We start from the raw sequence: 21,169 nt of genomic DNA on the forward strand, positions 1-21,169 counted from the left end.
GGACCACACAGCTCCCTCAGCACCTGGCTATCCTTCCAGTCCAGCTCTCCAGCTCAAATGAACCTGGGATCTGCAGCTGCAGGGTGTTGAAATTTGACAGATGGTTTTCAGGACAGGGTTGAAAAGCTGTGGAGTTTCTGGGGAAGGGGGCAGAGCACCCAGTCTCCCAAGGAGCCGTAAGTAGGGGGCTATACAGCACCACTAAGCACCTGTCTATCCCTCCACTAACACCCTCTGCCCCAAATCAGCTTTGGATCCTACTGCCTAGGGTCTGTAGCAGGGAGCTGAAATTTAGAAAACATTTTCCAGTGCAGATCTTACAAAAATCAGTTTGTAGGATGTTGGGACAGGATGATGTAGACCACACCATCCCCAGGTACCACAAGCAAGGGCCCCATAGTCCCTCAGCTTCTGGAAGTCTTTCCATCCACCACCATGCCTCTGCCCCAAATGAGCCTGGGGCCTTGTCAAGTGGGGTCCATTTCCTGTTAAGGATCCAGGCTCTTCCCTCCCATATAGATCTGTGCACCCAGTGAACCACACTTATTTTGGTAAATTATTACAGTGTTCTTTACTAACCTCAACCAGGTTTTTTTTTTATGTTCCCACTTTTCAAAAACATTTAGATAAAAATTGCACTTGGGGATAATCGTATATCATCGTCTTTCTTGATATCTAGCCAATCCAGGCTTTCTTCTCTTCAAACGGAATCCTAGGGAAACTCTGGGCACTGACCCCTAGGAGCCATCATGTTCTAGGTATTCTGCTGTTCTGCGGTGGTGTTTCATTAGCAGTGCAATCCCTAAAAGATGACAGTTTGGTTTGTGTGGACACTTCTGTCCAGAGGCGGTTATAAACTGGTTTCCAACCAGATACATTCTTGAAATGGTTCAAGCGTTATGTCTGTTGGCACCCTATTAATCTTCCTAGTGGTTTTGTCAGGTAGCGATTTGCTTTAGTAATTTTTTTCTCTTACATTTACATATTTTTGAAAGGAAAGATATACTATTGGGAAGCCAAATAGAAGTTATAGGTTAAATGAGAAACTTGGCTACGGTCTGGGAGAGTCTGTTTTTTTGATTGGAGTAATAAAATACTTTGTTTCTCAACTTGTAAAGGTATTGGAGTTCATATTAGCTGTTTAGAGGATGTTGAACAGAATGGGTGTTTATAAAGATGTCAGATTTCATATATTAAGAACCCCCCAAATGTATGCAAGCTAAACTGCCTATTATGTGGGGTTTGTACTGATATTTTTTTTGTATGTTGCTTATTTCATGTAGAAGATAAGACAGCAATTAAGAAATGGCCTTCCTATCTCAGGTGTTGTAGTGTTTAAAGCTGTTTTGGTTTCTCATTTGCTACCCAGAACTTGCATGGTCATTACAATATGCAATCTTAATATCTGATTTCAAATAGTGTCAATGGGAAATAGGAAGGCAAATTGGTGGTTTTAAATTTTAGATGACCTTTTTGAGATCAGTAACTAGACAAAGACATATCGTCTTGGTGTTTAATGAGCCAAATGTTGAGTTACCATATTTACCCAAAACCAAAATTACTTCATATTTAAGATGATCTCCCAGTAATTAAGTTCTAGATGTGGAAAATTTATAATTTGTTATAACTTTCCATGTGCAGAATCTAATTTTGGAGGGTTGTTTAAATTTGTGTTCCTCCCTTCCCCCACTGCAGTGGGGCAAGCAGCAGCAATGGGCAGGTGGTGAAGGGCCAGTGGTGATTGAATAAGTGTCTTGCCTCTTGCCCCTTGTTGTCTGTTCCTCACCACCACCATTTCCCCCACTAGTGCCTGCTCCCCCCACCACTGGTGCTTGCATGCTCCATGTCTGTCCCACCCCTTGTGGTGCCTGCCCTTGCCACCTGCCTCCCTCTGCAGCGCCTGTGTGCTCCTTGCCATGTCTCTTACCACCTGCCTCCTTCTGTGATGCCTGCACCCCCTGGCACCTGTTCCCGTCACCATTTGCCTTCCCTGCTGGCTCTCTGCTGATGCTTACCTTCTTGTCACATTTCTGGTTCTGGCTGGGGACCTGCTCTGGCTGTAGCCCCCACCCAGATGTGCAGCAGCAGGTCTAGAGGGCGGCAACCCTACGTTGGAGCCAGGACCAGAGATGCTGCTACTGCTGCTGCCACTGCCCTGCCTTTGCTGCCTAACCAGTTGGGGGCTGGAGATGGCATATGGGCTGTGCTCTGTCCTTAGTGGGGGTAGGATGGTAAGCAGCAGCAGCATGGGGGAGCAGCATTGCTGCCATAGGATGGTAAGCAGCATCAGAGGGGGGAGGCAGGGAGCAGAGGCTGCTGTGGGCATGTTGTGGCTGGTGGGGGAAGCTCCAACTCCTGGATCAGGTTCGGAGTTGTGTCCCTCCCCTCTCCCCCATTTACACTCGGATCAGAGACGAGTGCCTTCCCCCTGCCCCCCTCCATGTTGAAAGGGGGAAAAACCTTGTCATGGATGCAGTTAAATATAGTACTTCTGCTATAATCTAGTTTTATTTTTGCAAAAAGAGGACTGAAGCATAGCTAAGAGATTTTCTTTTTCCTTTAATAGAGCCAGTGCGAAGTTTGCGGCAAAGCACTATAGCCAAGCGTTCAAACATTGCACCTCTTGCTAATACCAAGAAAACAGCTATAAAATGTGGATCTGCCCAAAAGGGAGGACTGAAGCCACAAGACAAAGGTCAAACTAAAGAGGCAGAAGTTGATACACCACTAAAGCTAGAACATTCTAAAGAGATTAGGCGTAGTGGTAGACGATCTGGACAGTCAGAGACATCAACTTCTCCACATAGTTCAGAATGGTCCACTTGTCATGAAAAGATGGATGAAGTAAAACCTGAAGCTGCCAAGCAGGAAAAAGTGGATGAAACATCCCATGACCTAAGTGGTTCTCGTTTTTTGGACAGGTGTTCTTCTGGAGAAGCAAAGAGCAAACCGGAAAGTATTAATACTGAATTTGGGAATGCTGGACCAGGTTTTTCAACCTCTGCAAATAATGAAGCTGATAAAGTTAAAAATGAAATAAAGGAACCTAAGGATGATAAGGTAGTTTCTGAAACCTCTTCTGAAAAAGTAACTGAATACAAAGCAGAGGAAATGGAGGGAAAAAATAAAGAAAAGGACCAAAGCAAGATAACTGGAATAGCTAAAGCTCTGTCTGGTACAGTGGCTTGTGTGAATCCAAGTGAAATGCATGAGACCCTTTCAATTATAGCCAGCTGTGGAGAGAAGCGGATTGAATGTAGATTAGGTTCACAAACTGATGTAGAAATCGCTGGTAAAAATGTAATGTCATTAAAAGAATGTAAAACACAGTCTGTAGAAGACCCTAAAGAGACAGACAAAAATATTAATTCTAGCAAATACTGGGAAACTACAGAATATCATAAAACAGACTTGAAAAATGAAGATGCTGCTTCTGCTGAGCAGGGAAATAGTGTTACAGAAAGCAGCATTCATGATCATACAAACCAAAATGTACAGCAGCAGATCAGCAATATTAAAGTGGAAAGCCATGAGACATCAAAGATTCAGGATGATAGGAAGTTGATTAACATTTCATCAAAATGTCAAAAAAATATAAAGCCAAAACACAATAAATCTTTGGTACAATCTAAACAGCTTTTGGCTGCAGGAGCTCAACAAAAATCAGTTGCAAGACAAGAAATGCATTCAAAAACAAGAGTTGGTACTAACGTTCCAGGTTTTACCACATCTTTGGTAAGCCTGAAACGGAATGCAGATGAGCCAGAAAGTCACCCAATTAAAATGAGGAAAAAACAAGCTGATAAGGATGCAAAAACACAAAGCTGTGCATCAGGAGTCGCAACAAAGAAACAGATGCCTGCATTGGTGAAAAAAGTGCCACGAATCCCAAACCTTGTACAGGCGCAAAAATCATCAACTCACCGAGTTAGTGACAGGTCTCCTACTCATCAGAGTTTTTCAAAAGAAATCCCTCATGCTGTCTCATCTGTGCACTCATTGTCTGGGCATTTGCTATATCTCAACCAGAAACAAGCACAAAAACATCAACTTGCAACTGCACTTAAAACAAATAGTTCTATAAAGGAAGAGAGTGAGACAAAAGATCCTACTGGTACAGAACATTTAAAGGAGGATGAAAGAGAAAAACTGAAATTTAAAAAAATTGAGAAGAATCTTCAACCTCGTCAGAGAAGAAGCAGTAAAAGCCTTTCACTTGATGAACCCCCATTATTTATTCCAGATAACATCTCTACTGTCAAACGGGAAGGCTCAGAACATCTCTCTTCAAGCGAAAGTAAATATGCTTGGGTTCCCAGCAAGCAGTGCGGCTTTTGCAGAAAGCCGCATGGCAACAGGTGTGTGTGGTTTTGTGTATGCCAAGTTAATTTGTTTCAATATATCAATATTCACTTTTGTTAATAAGTTTCTGCTGTTCCTTGCATCTTTGGTCAGCTTCCTCAAATCAGACAAAAAGGTGCACAACACCTTCTAATAGAAATTGCTCTCACACTATGAACATCCACCTCTATACTGTCATGCTTTTTCTTCAGATTTTAAAATGAAAGATAAATTTTAAATGAAAGAAGCTGGCTTAGTATAAAGGAATGTATCCTAATTATTATTTGAATGTCCTAGTTTATAGGTGTATGCTTCTGCTATGCTGTGTTGTTACGGTAGATGCAACTTAAAACTTGAGCTGCTTCTTAGAAAATGTCAGACTAAAGCATCTGTGTTCCAGTAAGACTTGTAATATTTGTTTTGCCTAACAGCTGTTTAAAGTAAATGTTTCGTGTTAAAGAGTCTGCCATCAGCTTAAGAATTGAACAATCTAAGGGTGTTTTTCTTTTATTATACGTAACCAACATGATTATTATAACTAAAAGATGAGAGAGAATATTTTTCTGTATTTTTTTTCAGGTTACTTTATGTATTAGTCAGTATTCTCATTTCTGTGAGTCCTTCATCAATGAGGGAGATGAGAACATTGAAAAAAGAAAAGGGAATAAAAAATAGGAGAAACCTACAAAATTATCATGGAACTTTCACACAGGTGTATTGTCTAATTATGTCTAACTTTAAAAAAACCCCGTTTACATCTAAAATTGTGTCCTTCAGTGTTTGTCAACTTTTTTAGACTTGAGGAACCCCTTTTTATACTCAAGGCACCCTTTTGAAAAATGCCTGCTCTTAATTCTCATTCATTTCTGATTACAGAAATATAACAGAAATTCTTCTGTAGCAGTGAATTCTTTGCAACAAGTCAGAATATTATTAACACTGAATTCCTATTTGAAATCTCTGGGTTGATCTTGTGACTAAAGTTTGTATATCTAACAGTGCTAATATAGCATGGCACCCCAAAGCACCCTTGAAAGGTTCTCAAGGTACCCCAGGGTGCCTTTGACACACTGGTTGAGACCTACTGCTCATTTTCAGCATTTTGTTTGTTGAGTAAAAAAGGTAGCTAATGAGATAGATATAGTAATAGTTCAAGAGTAGGAGCTGGTTTTGCTCTTTTTCAGTTAAATCTCTGCAGGAAAAAGAAGTTTTTTTTTCCTAATTTTAAAAGTAGTTCTGCTTGTCTGCCCTTTGAACCAGAGGCAGCATGAAGAGCTGTCACTACATTTCAGATAAATTTCTAACCAGTTTTGATCTGTTCACTTAATATAAATTCATATTACTATTAGTCTTCTAAACACACTGTAGAAATTTCCTTATCCAACTGTAATAAGGAACATATAATTTTGCTAGGGCATGTAGATTCTTCATTTGTCTCTGAGTCCATCAATTTTTAGAATTTCAAATTCTCTATTCACATGGTTGTGAAGGAAATGTTTAACTATTAGTACAGCAACTGTAAAATACTTTGTATGGAGAAGATGCGATATATTATACAAATGAAAACTTGAAATACTGAATGTACAATGTATGCTTGGACAGAATGCCTGGTTGGCAGGACACTGTCATTTTAAACTAAAAAAAAATCCTTATTGTTAAATGTCTACAGTGCTAATTTTTGTTCAGATAACCATTTTAATATTTGTATCTTCTATTTACTTCATCACTGTATTCAATGACCATAGATTCCCAGTTTCTCTTGCTATATTATCAGGTCCTTATTAGTACTCTGCCATGCTGATACTGAGATTTGCATATATTTAAGTGGAATGTTCAAATCCAATCAAACTATTTTACATCAAACATTTTTTGCTAATATTTCTATAAACATTTGGTTTTGTAAAACATTTCTGATGCAAAATGTATGCTTTAGGTCTAAACTGTAAGAATTGAAATGTGTCTTTCTTTGAGTTTGTTTTGTTTTGCCTTTTTGTGAATGTAAAAATATTTTTTTGTATTTTATGTTTGTACATTGAGAAACCTTGTTTTATAATTTAAGTGAAGAAGTTCAGTTGTGAATATAGAAATAGACTAGGGTCGGGATCCCACGCTGCCTTTAGGATGTCTAGGTCTTTCCTTCTGCTAGCCTCTATAGTGTATGTCTAGTGTTTCACATTTTCATTTTTTACTGAGTTTCACTGATAAATTACCTGATTTTTGTTTTTTGTTTTGTGTTTTTTTAATTGAAGTTGTTCAGTTTTTACTGATTTGCACACATTTCTCATGCACCCCTGGGACCTGTGCAGTGACAGGAGCTGCCATCCCCTCCCTGAACAAGCTTGCAGCTCTGTCCCCCACCCTGGTTTGGCAGTGCCTGGGATGGCGGGCACAGGGGTCCTGGGGGCTCCATCCTGTCTGGCCTGGCGGCACAGCTGAGGCTGGCCCCACCCCGGCCCCCCGGCTCTGGGTCCCCCAGGTGGTGCAGGGCTAGGATCAGGGCTGGTGCTAGGCAGCCAGGGCCAGTGCCTGGCTGGAGGGAGGTGGGTTTCCTCTTCCCCTCCCCCTCAAAAATTTTTATTTTCTCCAATTTAAACCAGTTTTTCTTCCTTTTATCCCGATTTCAACCTGTTTTTTATGTTTGGAAGATATATTCTGAAAAATTCCCACAATTATTCTTTGAAACTAAAAACTGAAAATGCAGAACACTATAGATAGATAGATAGATAGATAGATATCTCTCTCTATCTTGATTCAGGAATTTGCCAAGGGTGACTGATAGTTTTCTTGTTTCCTTAGTGAATATACCAGCACCTCTGATCCTGTTTCTCTCTGTAAGGATGCATAATTCTCTCATTTTGGCTGTGGGTAATTTCAAAGGGGAGGTATCTAGTTGGAACAGGGGTGGGTAAAATACGGCCTGCGGGTCAGATGTGGCTCACCAGCCCATTCTATCTGGCCCACAGGGCCCCTAAAAAATTTAGAAAATTAATATTTATCTGCCCCTGGCTACCTGTCATGTGACCCTCAATGACTTGCCAAAACTCAGTATGCGCCTTTTGCCTGAAATAATTGCCTGCCCCTGAGTTGGAATCCATCTCATATAGAGGGGCGCTGTGAAGCTGAATCAGTGTCAGTTGTAGACTTTTCACATATATTACATCTATTGTGCAATTAACTGGTTAATTGCACAATAAATTGCAAAGTAATTATCACACCAAGGGCACTCTCTTTGACTCATTCTTAACTTTGAGGCCCCAGGGCACAGTAGCAGTAGATGCCCCTGCTTCCTTTCTTGAACCAGTCTTCAAGGCTGCTTCTTTAAGAAGCATTCAGCACCTCTTTGTGAAAGCCAGAGTTTAAACATGATCAAGTAACATGCTTCGTCTGACACAGAGAGAGTTTGAGGAGGGAATTTGTTCAGAAAGCTTCTGGCAGGACTAGCCCATACACAAAAGCACTTTATAAGGTCCCTGAAGAGTTTGAGCCTGCATGCTACTCCAGACTTGATAGAAATCAACTCAAAACAGGCTGTTTCACTGCACTGAGGAATTCACACATGGAAGTTGTGGGTAGCAGCTCCTTTACTGTGTGGAGCCTAGCTGACTTCATTTCTAGCACAGCTCAAGAGAGGATTGATGGCCCCTGCCAGCAGGTCTCTTAACTCTCTTTGCTGGCAAGCACTGGCAGAGCAAGTTCTCAAGATGTTTTTTTTTTTCCCTTTTCAATACCTTGGCCTCTGAATGTGAAGCAGGTCACATGGTACAACAGTTTCCATCAAGTGATATTAAACCTGTTGCTTGATGGAAATAACATTTGCCAGGGACATTAGACAGCAGCACTAATTTCAGTAAGAGGTGTTGGATGAGGATTGCCAGCCCATTTTTTCTCAGTATTCTTCTACTTTGGAACTAGCCTCTGAAAATGGGAGACATGTTTTTTTAGATTCTCAGCCAGAGAGGGTTTGAGCCCACATTTCTCACTTGCCAGGGAAGTGCCCCAGCCTGTCGTTCTGGGGTGGGTAGGGCTGAAAATGCCTCTATTCCTCCTACTGATGCTGAGACAGTGGGTGTAAGGTCATGCAACACTTCTTTCCCTGGCTGCTGGGCAAAAGCTGAAGTGAGGGGAGGGTGGGGAGGGAAAACACCTGGATGGACGACTTGTCTTACCACTTCTTTTTTCATTGGGCATGAGCTCAGTTACTTCCATAGTTTTTCTTTGTATAAGGAACTGGGGACTTTCACAGAGTTTATGCACTTCTCAGATGTCATTGGATTAAAACTGATTTTAGGTGGAAATAGGTGTTTCCTCTGGTTTACCTCTAAGCTTGCACTGTAGCCCAGATGATATCAGCAGTCCCTCAATTTGATCTCTACCGTGGCTCCTGGATGGGTCCTGAGTCCAATCCTTGAGCCACAGATCTGTCTGCAGAAGTTGAAAGTCTTTCCACAGGGATGTGGAGGCCATAGGCTAGCATTTCTCTTCTATTCTTCCTCCATTCTCTGTTCTGTGCTTCGAGGGCAAGGCACTTTACCTCAAAATGAGCTGCCACTTGGTTGAGGTTGTGGCTCCATTGGAGTTGATAGACTGCCAGCTCCTCCCAGTTCTTAATATTGACATCTGTTTTTCTGAGGTGTGCCTTCAATGTGTCCTTGTAGTGTTTCCTTTGGCTGCCCATAGATTTCAGATCATTACTAGGGTGGGAGTAGAGCACTTGTTTTGGTAGTTGAGATGGGTATCTATGTACAGTATCTGGTCCAGCAAAGTTGGCTTGAGGATCACCAGTAATGTGCAGCCATCAATGCTGGTAATATTATATACTTCTCTTGGAATAGGTCCTGACAAAAATGGAGACTTACAAGGAAGCTAAATGTCTTTAGCAGTTTTTTAGATGCTGTTTGGAACAGAATTCTGCTTATTAGGTTGGATGTATAAAAGCTGTGTAAAAGTCATTTAGACGTCTTAAAGGAGAAATAAGATCTGGGTTTAGGAGTCTAATCACAAGGGAAAAAAACTGACAAGTAAGGTGAAATGAATAGAATTAATTTCTAGTTTGACTTGGATCATTCACTTTATTAAAATCAAATTTTCAATATATAATAGTTACCATGAGTGGGAATACTTTTGGGTAATCAGTGATGGAATAGAAATTCACGCTTTGTGTGTGAACTATGATTATGTACTGTTTATACAGTATTTAAAGCAAGGGATGCCTGTTCATTGGGAACTGCAAAATGCTGCATAGAAATAATATAATTTGAAGATCACCTACTTGTTCACAGCAAATAAGCAGAACACCAAAGTTGCCAACCTCTGTTGTTCAGTGGCATGAGCTTTGTGGTGTTAGTCTGATCTTTGGATGGAAGTCCAGATCACAAAAGCTGCTACTATATTTGACACATTTGGCAGTTTCAGCAGGAAAACTAAGGTTTGTATAGACATAGAATTGGAATGCTCATTCCCAGAGATGGTCTACAGAGCAGGATTCAGGCGTGTTGTGTTCCTGTGTCTTGTACTTTCTCTCTTCTTTTGAGGGGAGGGCAGGGATAGCTGGAAGCTCACAAGAAAACCTCTTCTCTTCTCTTCTCTCACCCTCAAATGTTAAAACATTTCAGGTCATGTTTTTTAGAATTACTCTTTGCTTTATTTTGTATATATGTGCAGTAGAACAAGCAACTATTTTAATTCTCATCTGAAAACTTTGTTTTCAGAGATTGTATTTATTCCCATTTGAAGTAGGAAAGGAAGCAAAATCCTCTTTAATATCTTAAAGCATTCATGTTTATGTGGGGGGTGGGTTTGTATGCGTGTAGTATTGGAGCAATATTTAAACAGGCTTTAGAAAAACTGTACTTATGAATGCACTTTTTTTTTTTCATTTTTGTTAAAAATTACAGACTCCAACCCTATTAAGATTGGTTTATTCACAGAATTGTTTATTTTGTACATTTTAACCATACCTTTTGCTCACTTTAATCAGCTGTCTAGCCTATTCCCCCTCTCATTTGTTAGAATAGATCACAATACAAAAGATGAGAAGGAAAACACTGAAAGAAAATGTTAAATACAAAGATAAATATACAGAAATAAAATTAAGTGGAACCTTGAATTAGAGGAATAATGTGAGCAACGGTTTTTTAATACACAACTAACAAGTTGGTATGGAGAAGATTTATATCTAGAATTGAAGTTGCAAAAAATGTCCATTCTATTCACTAACTTTCATATTGCTTGAAGTCCAAACTGGTAACCACCACCATTTTTCTTCCAGTAAATGCAAATGTGCTATCATGTTATTCATGCACAACTAAGCTTGCAGGATCAAACACATAAGTCAAGAAATAACTGCTGAGGTCTTCTTCACTTGGACATATTCCATGTGTGTAAAGGTCACATTGTAATGGCTACAGTCAAGCCCCTCACAAAACTGCTTTTAAACTGGTTATGTGATATTAACAGTTGTAGACTTAATTAAAATAGTTGATTAGGCTTCCAAATCAGCCACCATTTGAAATGATGAGGCCAATTCACTTTTCTTAGGACCAAGCGTTATCATTTAACAAAATATTAAACAAGTACATTAAGTACTTTATCTGTAGGATATAACACAGTTGGTTTGGAGGGGAAGATGTCTTTCCCTCTAGTTAAGAGTATGTTCCACAAAAGACTGCAGCAAAGTGAAGCCCATGTGAACATGCTGGGGAGTATTCATTTCTTGTTGGATGTAGTATTGTACGATTTACTGATCATTCCCAGGCACCAGGAACTCTTCACGATGCCTGTGCATGGTCTTCTCTTACACTGATACCTATACAGTGAAACTGAGGCATTGTGCTTTGGATCTACATTATTCATGAAATGGGGGGAGTGTCAACATTTGGTTATAATGCTATTGTTTCAGCCAGCCTATTGGCTTTATTACATTGATTCTTTTTCAGAGTAGTAACTTTGCAACACAGTTGATAGAAATTCAATGTTACTTTGTTTTCTAAGTAATAAAAGCTCATGCTCTTCAGAAATTGAAGTTCTCGTTTTGTTGCATTGCTATGCATTCAGTCATTTTCACCAATTTCCTCTTTCACCCCTAACAAATTTTTAGCTGGATTTGTTGTTCTTTGTGTGTGCTTGTATATTAAGGAGTGCATTATAGTTGAAATGCGTCAGAAGCTATAACTCTTTGGTTTTCTTTATTTGCCAGATTTTGCAACTTTAATTCTGTATTAAGGCTCCCCCTTCACTGACAGTAAGCTATGGTGAGAGCCAGTGTGTGATCCCACAGGTCTGTGCCCCCTGCCATGCATGTGCAGAATAGGATGAGGAAAGTTTGCATAAGGCCAGATGAAGCATTAGATGCCCACATGGAAGAAATCCTGTTTATGGATTTCTTCTTTGTATATGCATCAAAGGTAAAAATTCGTTAATATAATTTTCACCTGTGATTAGCTTGGCCTCTGTTTGCTTCATGGCTGAATCCCTGTCCTACAGGCAGATAAGCTTTAATAACATATTAAAGACATCTGGCAAACTTCACAAGGAAGACTTTGCAGTACCTTATTATTGCCTTCAATCTTTTCTTTAATAGAGGAGGACTTACTAGACCTTTAATAAATTTCAATCCATCATTTAATGTGCATTGTGGTTTTGTTTTTCTGTGAGGAAAATCTTGATAGAAACCATTATATCATTGGAAAACAAAACCTTGAATTATTAGTTCCTTAATTGTTTCTAGTAAATTTTCATTTCCTTTGAATGTATCATTTTTTCTTTGTGTCAACTAAGATCCGATCTTGCATTTTATATGTACATGTGAACATTGAATCAAGTTTTGGGGGTTCTTTGAAGGTGTAGTGATCTGTGTGCAGAAATTGTAGGATTAGGACTATATTTGGATTTTCCTTCCTTTTACTAATTATGTTTACAAAAATTAAGAGGAATTTAAGAGTGATAAAATTCTGAGAGAAGCAGCTGGGAATACTGAAATTAAAATTTACTTTCCAAACTTATTCATGACCTCTTGTGTGTAAATAGTTATAACTTCCAACTTCATGATCATATGTCTGTTCTTTAATACTGTTTTTAATTAATAAAATATCAAGAATTTTCTATCTAGTTAATTTATGGAGTTAGAAGAAAAAAATAATTTTCAGATTTTTTCTACTAAATTAAGTTTGTAATTTAAGTTAAATATGTTTTTAAAATGGTGTTCATTAGTTGGCAGCTGTCAATCCTCTGGATCACGATGTACATGTAAGAGGTCTAGTCAGAAATCTGATGAATCTGTGGCTAGCAAGTCCAATTTGAGAGAGGCACAGCTTGTTAAAAGTTTCACATATCCATATGTTGTCCAAGTTGGAGTTCAAATTTCCAGCATGCTGCTTTTCTTTTTCTCGTTTGGCTTCAGTCCTCTGGATCAAAGCTACTTCATGTTGAGCTGCACCCAGTGCCAGATGTTCCCTCCAAATCAAATGGGATTCTGTACATTCCTCACAGCCTTCTATGTTGATGTTGAATGATTTCACATAATTTTTGCATGTCATGATAACATTATAGAGCCATCCTTGAATCTCACAGGATGTATTCTCTTGACATGGCTGATCCATCACAGCCTTTTCTTCTTGAATAGCTCTGTGAATGGCATTCATTACTTGAAATAGATCATTTATAATGTTGAAATTAAAGATACTTTGTGCTTAGATGACATTAGAGAAACAATGTGTATTAACCAATGAAATCTCACTAACATCTATATTCATAATATTCACTCATCCATATTCATTATGTAGTTCATTAAGGGAATATCTCTGAGAGGGACTTTCTGATTGTTCTTAAGCTGCTGAAGTTTTGACCCTCTAACGACCAAGAGCAAGATTTAAGGCCCTGGTCTTGCAAATTTTTTGAAGCTACTCATGAATATAAGTCTTCAAGATTTGTGCCTAAATTCATCAAAACCACAACTGAGAGAAGTAGGACATTTAAGTAAGATGTTGTGTTATAATGTTAATTAGATTACATAAGATTAATAGATTTTACAAGATACTAGCCTTCTATAACTACACTCGTAGAAAAAATGTTTGACAAATGGGTTATGATTAGCATAGTTAAAAATTGCAATCCGTAATCACAAGGTGGCAGGGTCACAGTGGTATGGGCATGTTCAAAGTTTTATGAAACCAACCTAGGACATTGTAATCACTTTTTTGTTTTGTTTTGTTTTGTATTGCCACATACTGCTTTTTACTGATGCACATCTACACAAAATACCTTAAGGTGCAGTAGAATATTCTACTGCGTATTAGCATGCCACAGCAAAAACTGCTAATGTACTAATGTGCCGTAGAATTAGCATCACACACAGAGGTTTGCCTTTGCTACTGTGCATTAGTGCAGGCTAATGTGGCGTTACGTAGTACCTCCTATTAGAAGTACTAAAGTTAACGTGCAGTAGCAAAAGTGCATTAATGGATGTGTAGATGCACCCACTTAGTAGGAAATAGTATAAGGGGGACACTGCCAGGGTGGTATTGCTAGAATTACAAAATATAGGCAGTATGAACTTGGAAAAAAATACTTTTCTCTGAAATATGTAATACATATTTTGCTGTTACATTTTACACTTGAAGTGTTGATCCTACAAATTAGAATATAGGGATGCAGACCACTGAAGTCAGTGGAACTTGCCTTCAGGGTTCTTTTTGCAGGATTGTGACTACAGTTAATATGTTCGTTTTTTCAGTTTTATTACTTTGTGCATTTGAAATTTGTGTTTTACTACACTATTTTGTTGCTGGATATACACACTTTGTTGCCTTTGCTATTTTCTGTGCAGTGCCTGTTTTGCTGGAAAGCCTATTGTAATGTAAAAAAGGCATATTTTTAAGAGAGAATAAAAAATATCTTCCTTCAAAGTTAATTACTTGAAACAATGTAGAAAATTTTAGTTTTCAGTGTTCTTTTGGTTTGGTAGAGGTCACAACTAAAAGGAATTGGCAATACCTTTAATTTTTTTTAAAAGATTATGTTGTCAGTAAATCAAAAACTGAAGTCAGCTGCCAGACTTTTAATAAACAAATTATCTGTCGTTTAAAGGTGCTTTGTGAAAGGAAAATAGATGTAGTAGTTTATTTAATCTGGTGTTTGATTTCATCAGATTTCTTATCAGGTCCTTGTTTAACTCCTTATTAGTGGAACACGCAGATCCCTCTAGAACGTCTGTGAATGAATCTCTGTACAACGTTGGTTCCCAACCTCAGGGCGCAACCCAAATCAGGGTCACGGGAGGGGGTCCTCAGTAGGGTCACGAAGGGCTTATGCACACATGTACACTCATGCGTGGCTTGGGGGGTGGGGGGAGCTGCCGCTCACAGAGGGCAATGGTGCTGCCACCACACTGCTCCTAACAGCCCCTGTGGCGCTGCGTCAGGAGGTCCTATTGGTGGCCAATTTAGGGTTGCGGAGAAGAAAGGTTGGGAATCAGTGCCGTACAGGAGCAAGATGGTGGATGAAATTGGGGTTCGTCACCTTTGATTATTCTCCAGATACCTGTAATCTATTAACCTAAGGATAATTTAGTCATTTTTTAATCGTGTGTCTCTTGCTGTACTGTTAAATTCATTTTAGAAGCATCACAGCTGTGCTGGTGTAGTGCTAAGTTGGTTGTTCATAAAATAAATTCATGGAGGGTAAATAAACAATTTTGCTATTTTTGGAATAATGCAGAATTATGTTTAATAAATTATGTTTGCTTTGTAATTAATTAAATTATGGGCCATGTTTTAATATTTGTCTAGTTAAATAAAATTAGATGGTAAGTCTTTACTGGGCCTCAGTTCTGTTAACATATTGCTTTAGTTTTATGTGCATGAACAGTGGCTTTTCCCATGTATGAGTTTTTGCAGGTTTTGGGCCTCTATGCAACTGAAAAAATTAGGAATGAAATACTGCAAGATTGTAGTTATCTGCCCAGTTATCTCACTTTACTGTATAGAGCAAATACAATAAGCAGGTACTTCGAAGTTGTGAGAGTATACTAACTGAATTCCTCAATTCTATCCAATTGTGATTGTTATGGTTGTTATGGATGTTTGATCTGACAAATTTATAGAGCTCAGCTTATGTCTTTTGCTTTATTCATATGTATAGCCTTTAAAATAATACGGTATTTATAAGGGGAAAATACTGATTTGCTGATGCATTATTTTCAGATTCATTTCCTAATAATTGACAGCCAACCAGCAATCTGCTTCAGTTTGCATACATTCTGTCTGTTACGATTAAAAATAGAAAAGATGCAACATGGACATTCATTTTGAAGATGAATCATCTATACATAAAATTGTTCTTTCCATAAATGAATGTGTATGCCAAGAAATTTTTAAAAAAGGCTAATCATAAAGTAATTTTGAAGATTTTCATTGCTTTAAATTGTTGCATCATCATGGTGTGGGGAAGTAAGCAGGAAAGATGACTTTTCTTTGCACTCAAAATTCTGTTTGACCTGTAGGAAAAGTCTTTCAGAGAAATGCATAATTACTATATAACAACTGTTAACAGTTCTATGATGATTCTTGTAGATAACTGAATTTCTATGTTAAAATACTGAGCATTTTAACCACCTATGTTGTGTTGGTATAATTAATATTTTGAAACATGGTTTTCTTTCTCTTTCAGCTTTACATCTTCCAATCCAGCCTTATAACATGGGTAAAATCAAGTTCTTCAAATTGTGAAACAATCTACAGTAAACATTTTGGTGTTAATAGTCCAGGATATCAGAACCTCTTCAATCCCAGGACTGTCACAGCTGTGCAAGAAGACATCCATAATCTTACGAGCCATGCCACAATCTTCCTTGATCCCCTCCTTTTTAATTCTGAGCATTACTTTTCTTCACTGTTATCAAACTGTATCTCCTCTAACCTATACCTGTTTGAAGATGAGGAACATCTGAAGCGTGGATAAGGATTATAAAAAAGTTGTACTGAAAATCAAATCATTTGTTTCTAATTCCCAAATAGGGTCCTTTGCTCTTTCTTCTCCTTCCACCCATGTCATCATTTAAGAAATAATTTTGTAGTTACCAGAGTTGAATTTTCTATTTTGTTAATTAAAAATGGGTGGGGGGAGGACTAGCAGCAACAAACCAAAAAATGTTAAATGATCAGCAAATATTACTCTGTACGCCAGACAATAGAGATCTATAATTTACCATTAATACAGCATCACTGGTAAAAAATCATGAAAATTCTAGGTAGGCAAAGCGCAAATATTTTTACTAGCATTTTTTTTTTTTCTTTGAATTAAGAATATAAGATGTGCCATCTTGGCTCAGAGCGATGGCCATCTAGCTGTGTATCCTGTCTCTGGCAGTGGCAGAAGTGAATGCTTTAGAGGATTGCATGTGAACAGGATATATCTAGAGTGGTTTAGTCCCTGCTCTTTACCCTCCCTGACATCCACCATCATTGGTTAGAGATTTAAGATTCGACAAGACAGTTGTAACTAGACATCTGATACCTGTCTGCATTACATTGCCACTTCCATTTATTGCTACTATTGATGAAAAACTTCACCAGGGTCATGGTACTTCCTGTTGTAGGCTCAACTTATCTTGTTCTATTGTAAACGTAAATGAAGTAAAAGCTGGGCCTATAAACAAAAGTTACTGTTGTGGAATTCATAGTTCATCCAAGGCCATTTAGAGTGAAATCATGTTTGCTACAGGTGTGGAGCATCTTATTTTAAGATATATTCATCCTTAGCTAAGTATTCTGTATGCTCTGCATCTGGATAGAATTCATTATAGCCATATTTAAAATTTAAGAAACTAGAGCTAGAAGCATGATTTTCCTGCAAAGATCACATACTTGGAATATTGGGTCATAGACAGTCTATTTATCTCGGGAAAAACTACTTTTGCTGTGCTTCCTGGTTGTAAACTATCCTGGTTAGAATCACTTGAAACCTCAAATGTTCCGTATAGACTTCAGGTTGTTCAGGTCGTGTTTCTGGTATCATTCTGTAGAAAAGTCTTTCTGATTAGCAGCTTCCTCAGTATTCATAGGTCTGATGACAGGTATCATTAACCTTCCACCCAGCTTTATTGCCACTGTTTCAGGATTTGAGGATACATGGGCATTTAGGGCCTGGCTCTGCAGGGCACTGAGATTTAACTCCAGAGTTGAGATGCTTAGCACCATGCACATTTGAGCACTTCCCATTTCTTATAGGAAGGGAGCAATGTTGATCATGCAGGAGCCAGTATTATCCAAATACGAAGAGTTTCTCTGTCTACTCTTGACCAGCTTAACCTGTACCCTTTTAGAAAGTCATTCAAATGCCTGGTTGGTTTTTATCCTCCTTTTTTCTTTCTCCCCCTACCAGGAAACTTAGCAGCCATTCAGTTGGCTCCCATTAATGAATATCATCATACATCGAAAATGGGTGTAAAAATAGCCTTTGTTTTAAGTATGCAGAAGATTAAAATTTGGCTGTTTGCTTTGCATTTCAGCTGTAATAGAAATATTATGTTTCTGTTTGTATGTTAATAAAAGTTGTTTTACTATCCAGTTTAATTCAGTTCTGGTGTCCCAAAGCATGGTCACGATTACTGTGCCAGAAGAGGAGTTGTAAATAGAACTACCACCTGTAGATCATTACAATTATGAAATAGGTATTTGTAATTTATACTTCTAGCAGGTGCTTGCCCCATTATCTTGAGTTCATGTTACTTATTTTCAGGGTCTTCCAATACCCTTCAATCTCTCTTTTGTCTTGATGCATCCATGAAGACTTCGGTGGAATTGAAAAATTAATACTCCCATACCTGACTAGCTTTCTCTTCATCTGTCTATTTTGATGGACTATGGATCTGTGAAAAGAACCATTTAAGAAAAGTTGAAAAGAGTTTGTAGCTTTATCAGTGGAACTACACATACAAATTTCATTTGCCAGTATGAATAAGAGACAAAAAAGTGTTTAACTCATGATCAAATCCATTAAAACTGAACAGATTTCTGATGCAATTGATTGGTTTGCTTGAGACAAAGTAATCATATGTCAGAGTTTCTCTGCGAGAGAAATGGGCCAGTTGGAAGTGACTTCTCTGAAGTTACTGGATATGATTCTTCCTATATCAGTTTCACATGGGCTTTGATGGATTTTAGTTTTATGTTGGCACAATTTTATGTACAAAGTAAACATATCTATTGAGTGGCTTCTCCTGGGTCTCAAGTTTCCAGTGCTAGGCAAAGCATGCTCTGTGTATTTTGTCCTTTTGAGGTTCCTGTAGTTTTTTGCATTGATGGCTCAGAGCCCCCTGGAATGTTTATCTTCAGTTTCCCTAGCGAGTGAGGAAAATAGACATTTTCCAAATAATAAGCATGCTATGATAGAAATATTTGGGCAAATAGGTGAGTTGGGGTATAGTTTTGGCATCACAATTGTGAGAGGAAGGTAGGTAGGCAAGTCAAGAGTCTGGTCCTTTAGGATCTCACAAAAGGGATCTACAGGATTCTAGTCCTGCATCTATCTTATTAGATCAAAGTGGAGCTTTCAAATTACTATATTTAAATTGTTTCTGTGGTACTTGGCAAAAATGTTTGAGCTTATAATCAAAATTGCATTGTTCTACTTTTAAATTGATTTTTTCTTCTGTATAGTTAATTTAATGAGTATGAATCCACTAATCAAGGTCCTCAGCATTAGCAAGTCTAGCTCTTTTGAGGATTTTTTTTGCAAGCACTCTGTTTCATTCAACAAAACTTAGTCTCGTATTTGTTTGCCAGAGTTTTTAAAAATGAGAAAACTCTAAGAAGGGGAAGAAGATAGCATAAGTAAGGTAATGTACAAATTGTGAAGTTTCATCTCAGTTGAATGCAGGTATTCAAGTAGTCATTCTGTTTTCTGTCTTAAGGCAATAGATTATAAAAAACAATGTACCACTGAAAAATACTGTCTCCAGAAGAATTTATGTATGCTACTAATTCTCTGTGGCCTAAGGAAAGACTGCTTCTGATATTCTTCAAAAATGGTTCAGTAGAGAATTGAACCTAATGGGTAGAGAATAGAAGAAATTAACAGTTCACAACAGTAAAATAATATGCAAAATCACTATTTTGTTAAGGCCCATAGTCCTTCCCAACATTCCAGAATGGATATTGTTAGATTTAACTCAAATTACGTTCAGTACAGAATGCTGAAAGCGGCTCTATGAAAGGATCAACATAGATGGTTTAAGCAGTTTAAGGGTTGAAAAGTGTTCTCTAATCTCAACTGATTTTTTTTTTTTTTTTGGACGACAAAGTATAACCTTTAGTAATATGGAGGGAGTAAATACTATGTAGGCTAAATCATCCAGACATTGCAATGTAAAGCAGCATTCCTGCCCTTTACAATTACAACAGAATAGACCAGTTTAACTTTTCAGTGAGGTAATAGCCATGTGCTCTAGCTACTTTGAGATGAGATTCTTTTACATTTATAATGGCTTCAGATATGTATCATGAAACAACGTATCTTTCAAATTTTACATTCACCAGTCTTGAGAGCTTTCTTTTACCTTCCTGTGTTTTTCTCTAACCTGCATTAAATTGCAGTGTAGTTGGTACAGAAGTATAGAAATTCACATTGAGGTTCTGATATCTTGGGGTTTTGTGGGCTGAATTCATTTTCATATTGACAGTTTTTACCATGTTGTAAGGCTGGAGTAATGGATGTAAAGCTTCAAAGACAATCATTTGTCAGGTAAGAACAAACAATCTATTTAAGAATTTAAAATAAGTAGGCCTTGTTATGTTGAATTTGATGTAAATTCTATTGAAGATTATGCATTGATTTTTTTACTTTTTTATTTTGTCTTCAGGTTCATGGTAGGCTGTGGTAGGTGTGATGATTGGTTTCATGGTGATTGTGTTGGGTTGAGTCTTTCCCAAGCGCAACAAATGGGAGATGAAGATAAAGAATATGTGTGTATTAAATGTTGTGCTGAAGAAGACAAAAAACATGATTCTTTTGATCAAAATATGATGGACAGCCAAATGAAATTTGAAACTGCAAGAGAAGATAGAATGATAGAATCTGAGAAGCCTGGGATGTCAAAGCAAACCTTTCCTTGTAATCCAACTTCAGCAAATGAAAAATCTAAGCAGATGGATGACACAGTGAAGCACAAAGTCAAAATTTTTAGACGGGTATGGGTTACTTAAGAATTGTTAAGCCTCTTTTAAATATTTTTTCATTATTTGAAATGTTATGATGTATACTAATGCTTACATTTCAAATACAAAATATTTTGAGGTAAGTATTACAAAAATGCCATCTCTTACCATATAATATACATGCATGCCCATGCTTAAAAAAACTGCACAAACTGTCTACAGACCCAGAAAACCTTTAAAAAAAACTTAAGCATCTTTATCAATGTGATTGTATAAGTTTTACTGCATCTTTTAGACTTATCCAGAATAATCAAAACCTTAGCAGCTTTTAGATGAAGAACCAGCTACCTTATTACAAGAGGAGACAGTTGCAGCATAGTACTGTTTTTTGCAGCTGTTTTTGTGTTCTTCATATGCTCAAGTTTTCATCTTTTTTTTTTTTTATCCACAAATTATGTAAACAGTTTGGCTTCATTCAATGAGTAGAAGAATTTAAAAGATTCCTTAAGTTGTTTCGACCTTTATTGGTTAACACTCTGACCATTTTGAGCAGGGTAGGGAGAGGATGGGGATATAATTGAAATCATTGGGAGTCTCTTGATTTTGACAGGAGTAAATACTAAGGCTGTGCAAAGCTTCGGTTGCTGATTCAATTCAGGAGAGATTCAGCAACCGAA

The 21,169-nt window shown here is 37.8% G+C and overlaps 1 protein-coding gene across 5 annotated transcripts in view; it reads left to right on the top strand.

Moving 5' to 3' along the window:
• The window catches only part of PHF3 (PHD finger protein 3), a 76,991-nt gene that overhangs the window by 21,013 nt on the left and 34,809 nt on the right, over positions 1 to 21,169 (top strand). For all 5 annotated transcript variants that reach the window (XM_019537592.1, XM_019537593.1, XM_019537594.1 and 2 more), the window contains 2 exons: positions 2,567 to 4,358; positions 20,198 to 20,525. In XM_019537592.1, the coding sequence (XP_019393137.1) occupies positions 2,567 to 4,358; positions 20,198 to 20,525 (2,120 nt within the window). The remainder of the gene's footprint in view (positions 1 to 2,566; positions 4,359 to 20,197; positions 20,526 to 21,169) is intronic.

Source organism: Crocodylus porosus, unplaced genomic scaffold (genome assembly GCF_001723895.1).
Source record: "Crocodylus porosus isolate Cpor-Errol unplaced genomic scaffold, CroPor_comp1, whole genome shotgun sequence".
Lineage (NCBI taxonomy): Eukaryota > Metazoa > Chordata > Crocodylia > Crocodylidae > Crocodylus > Crocodylus porosus.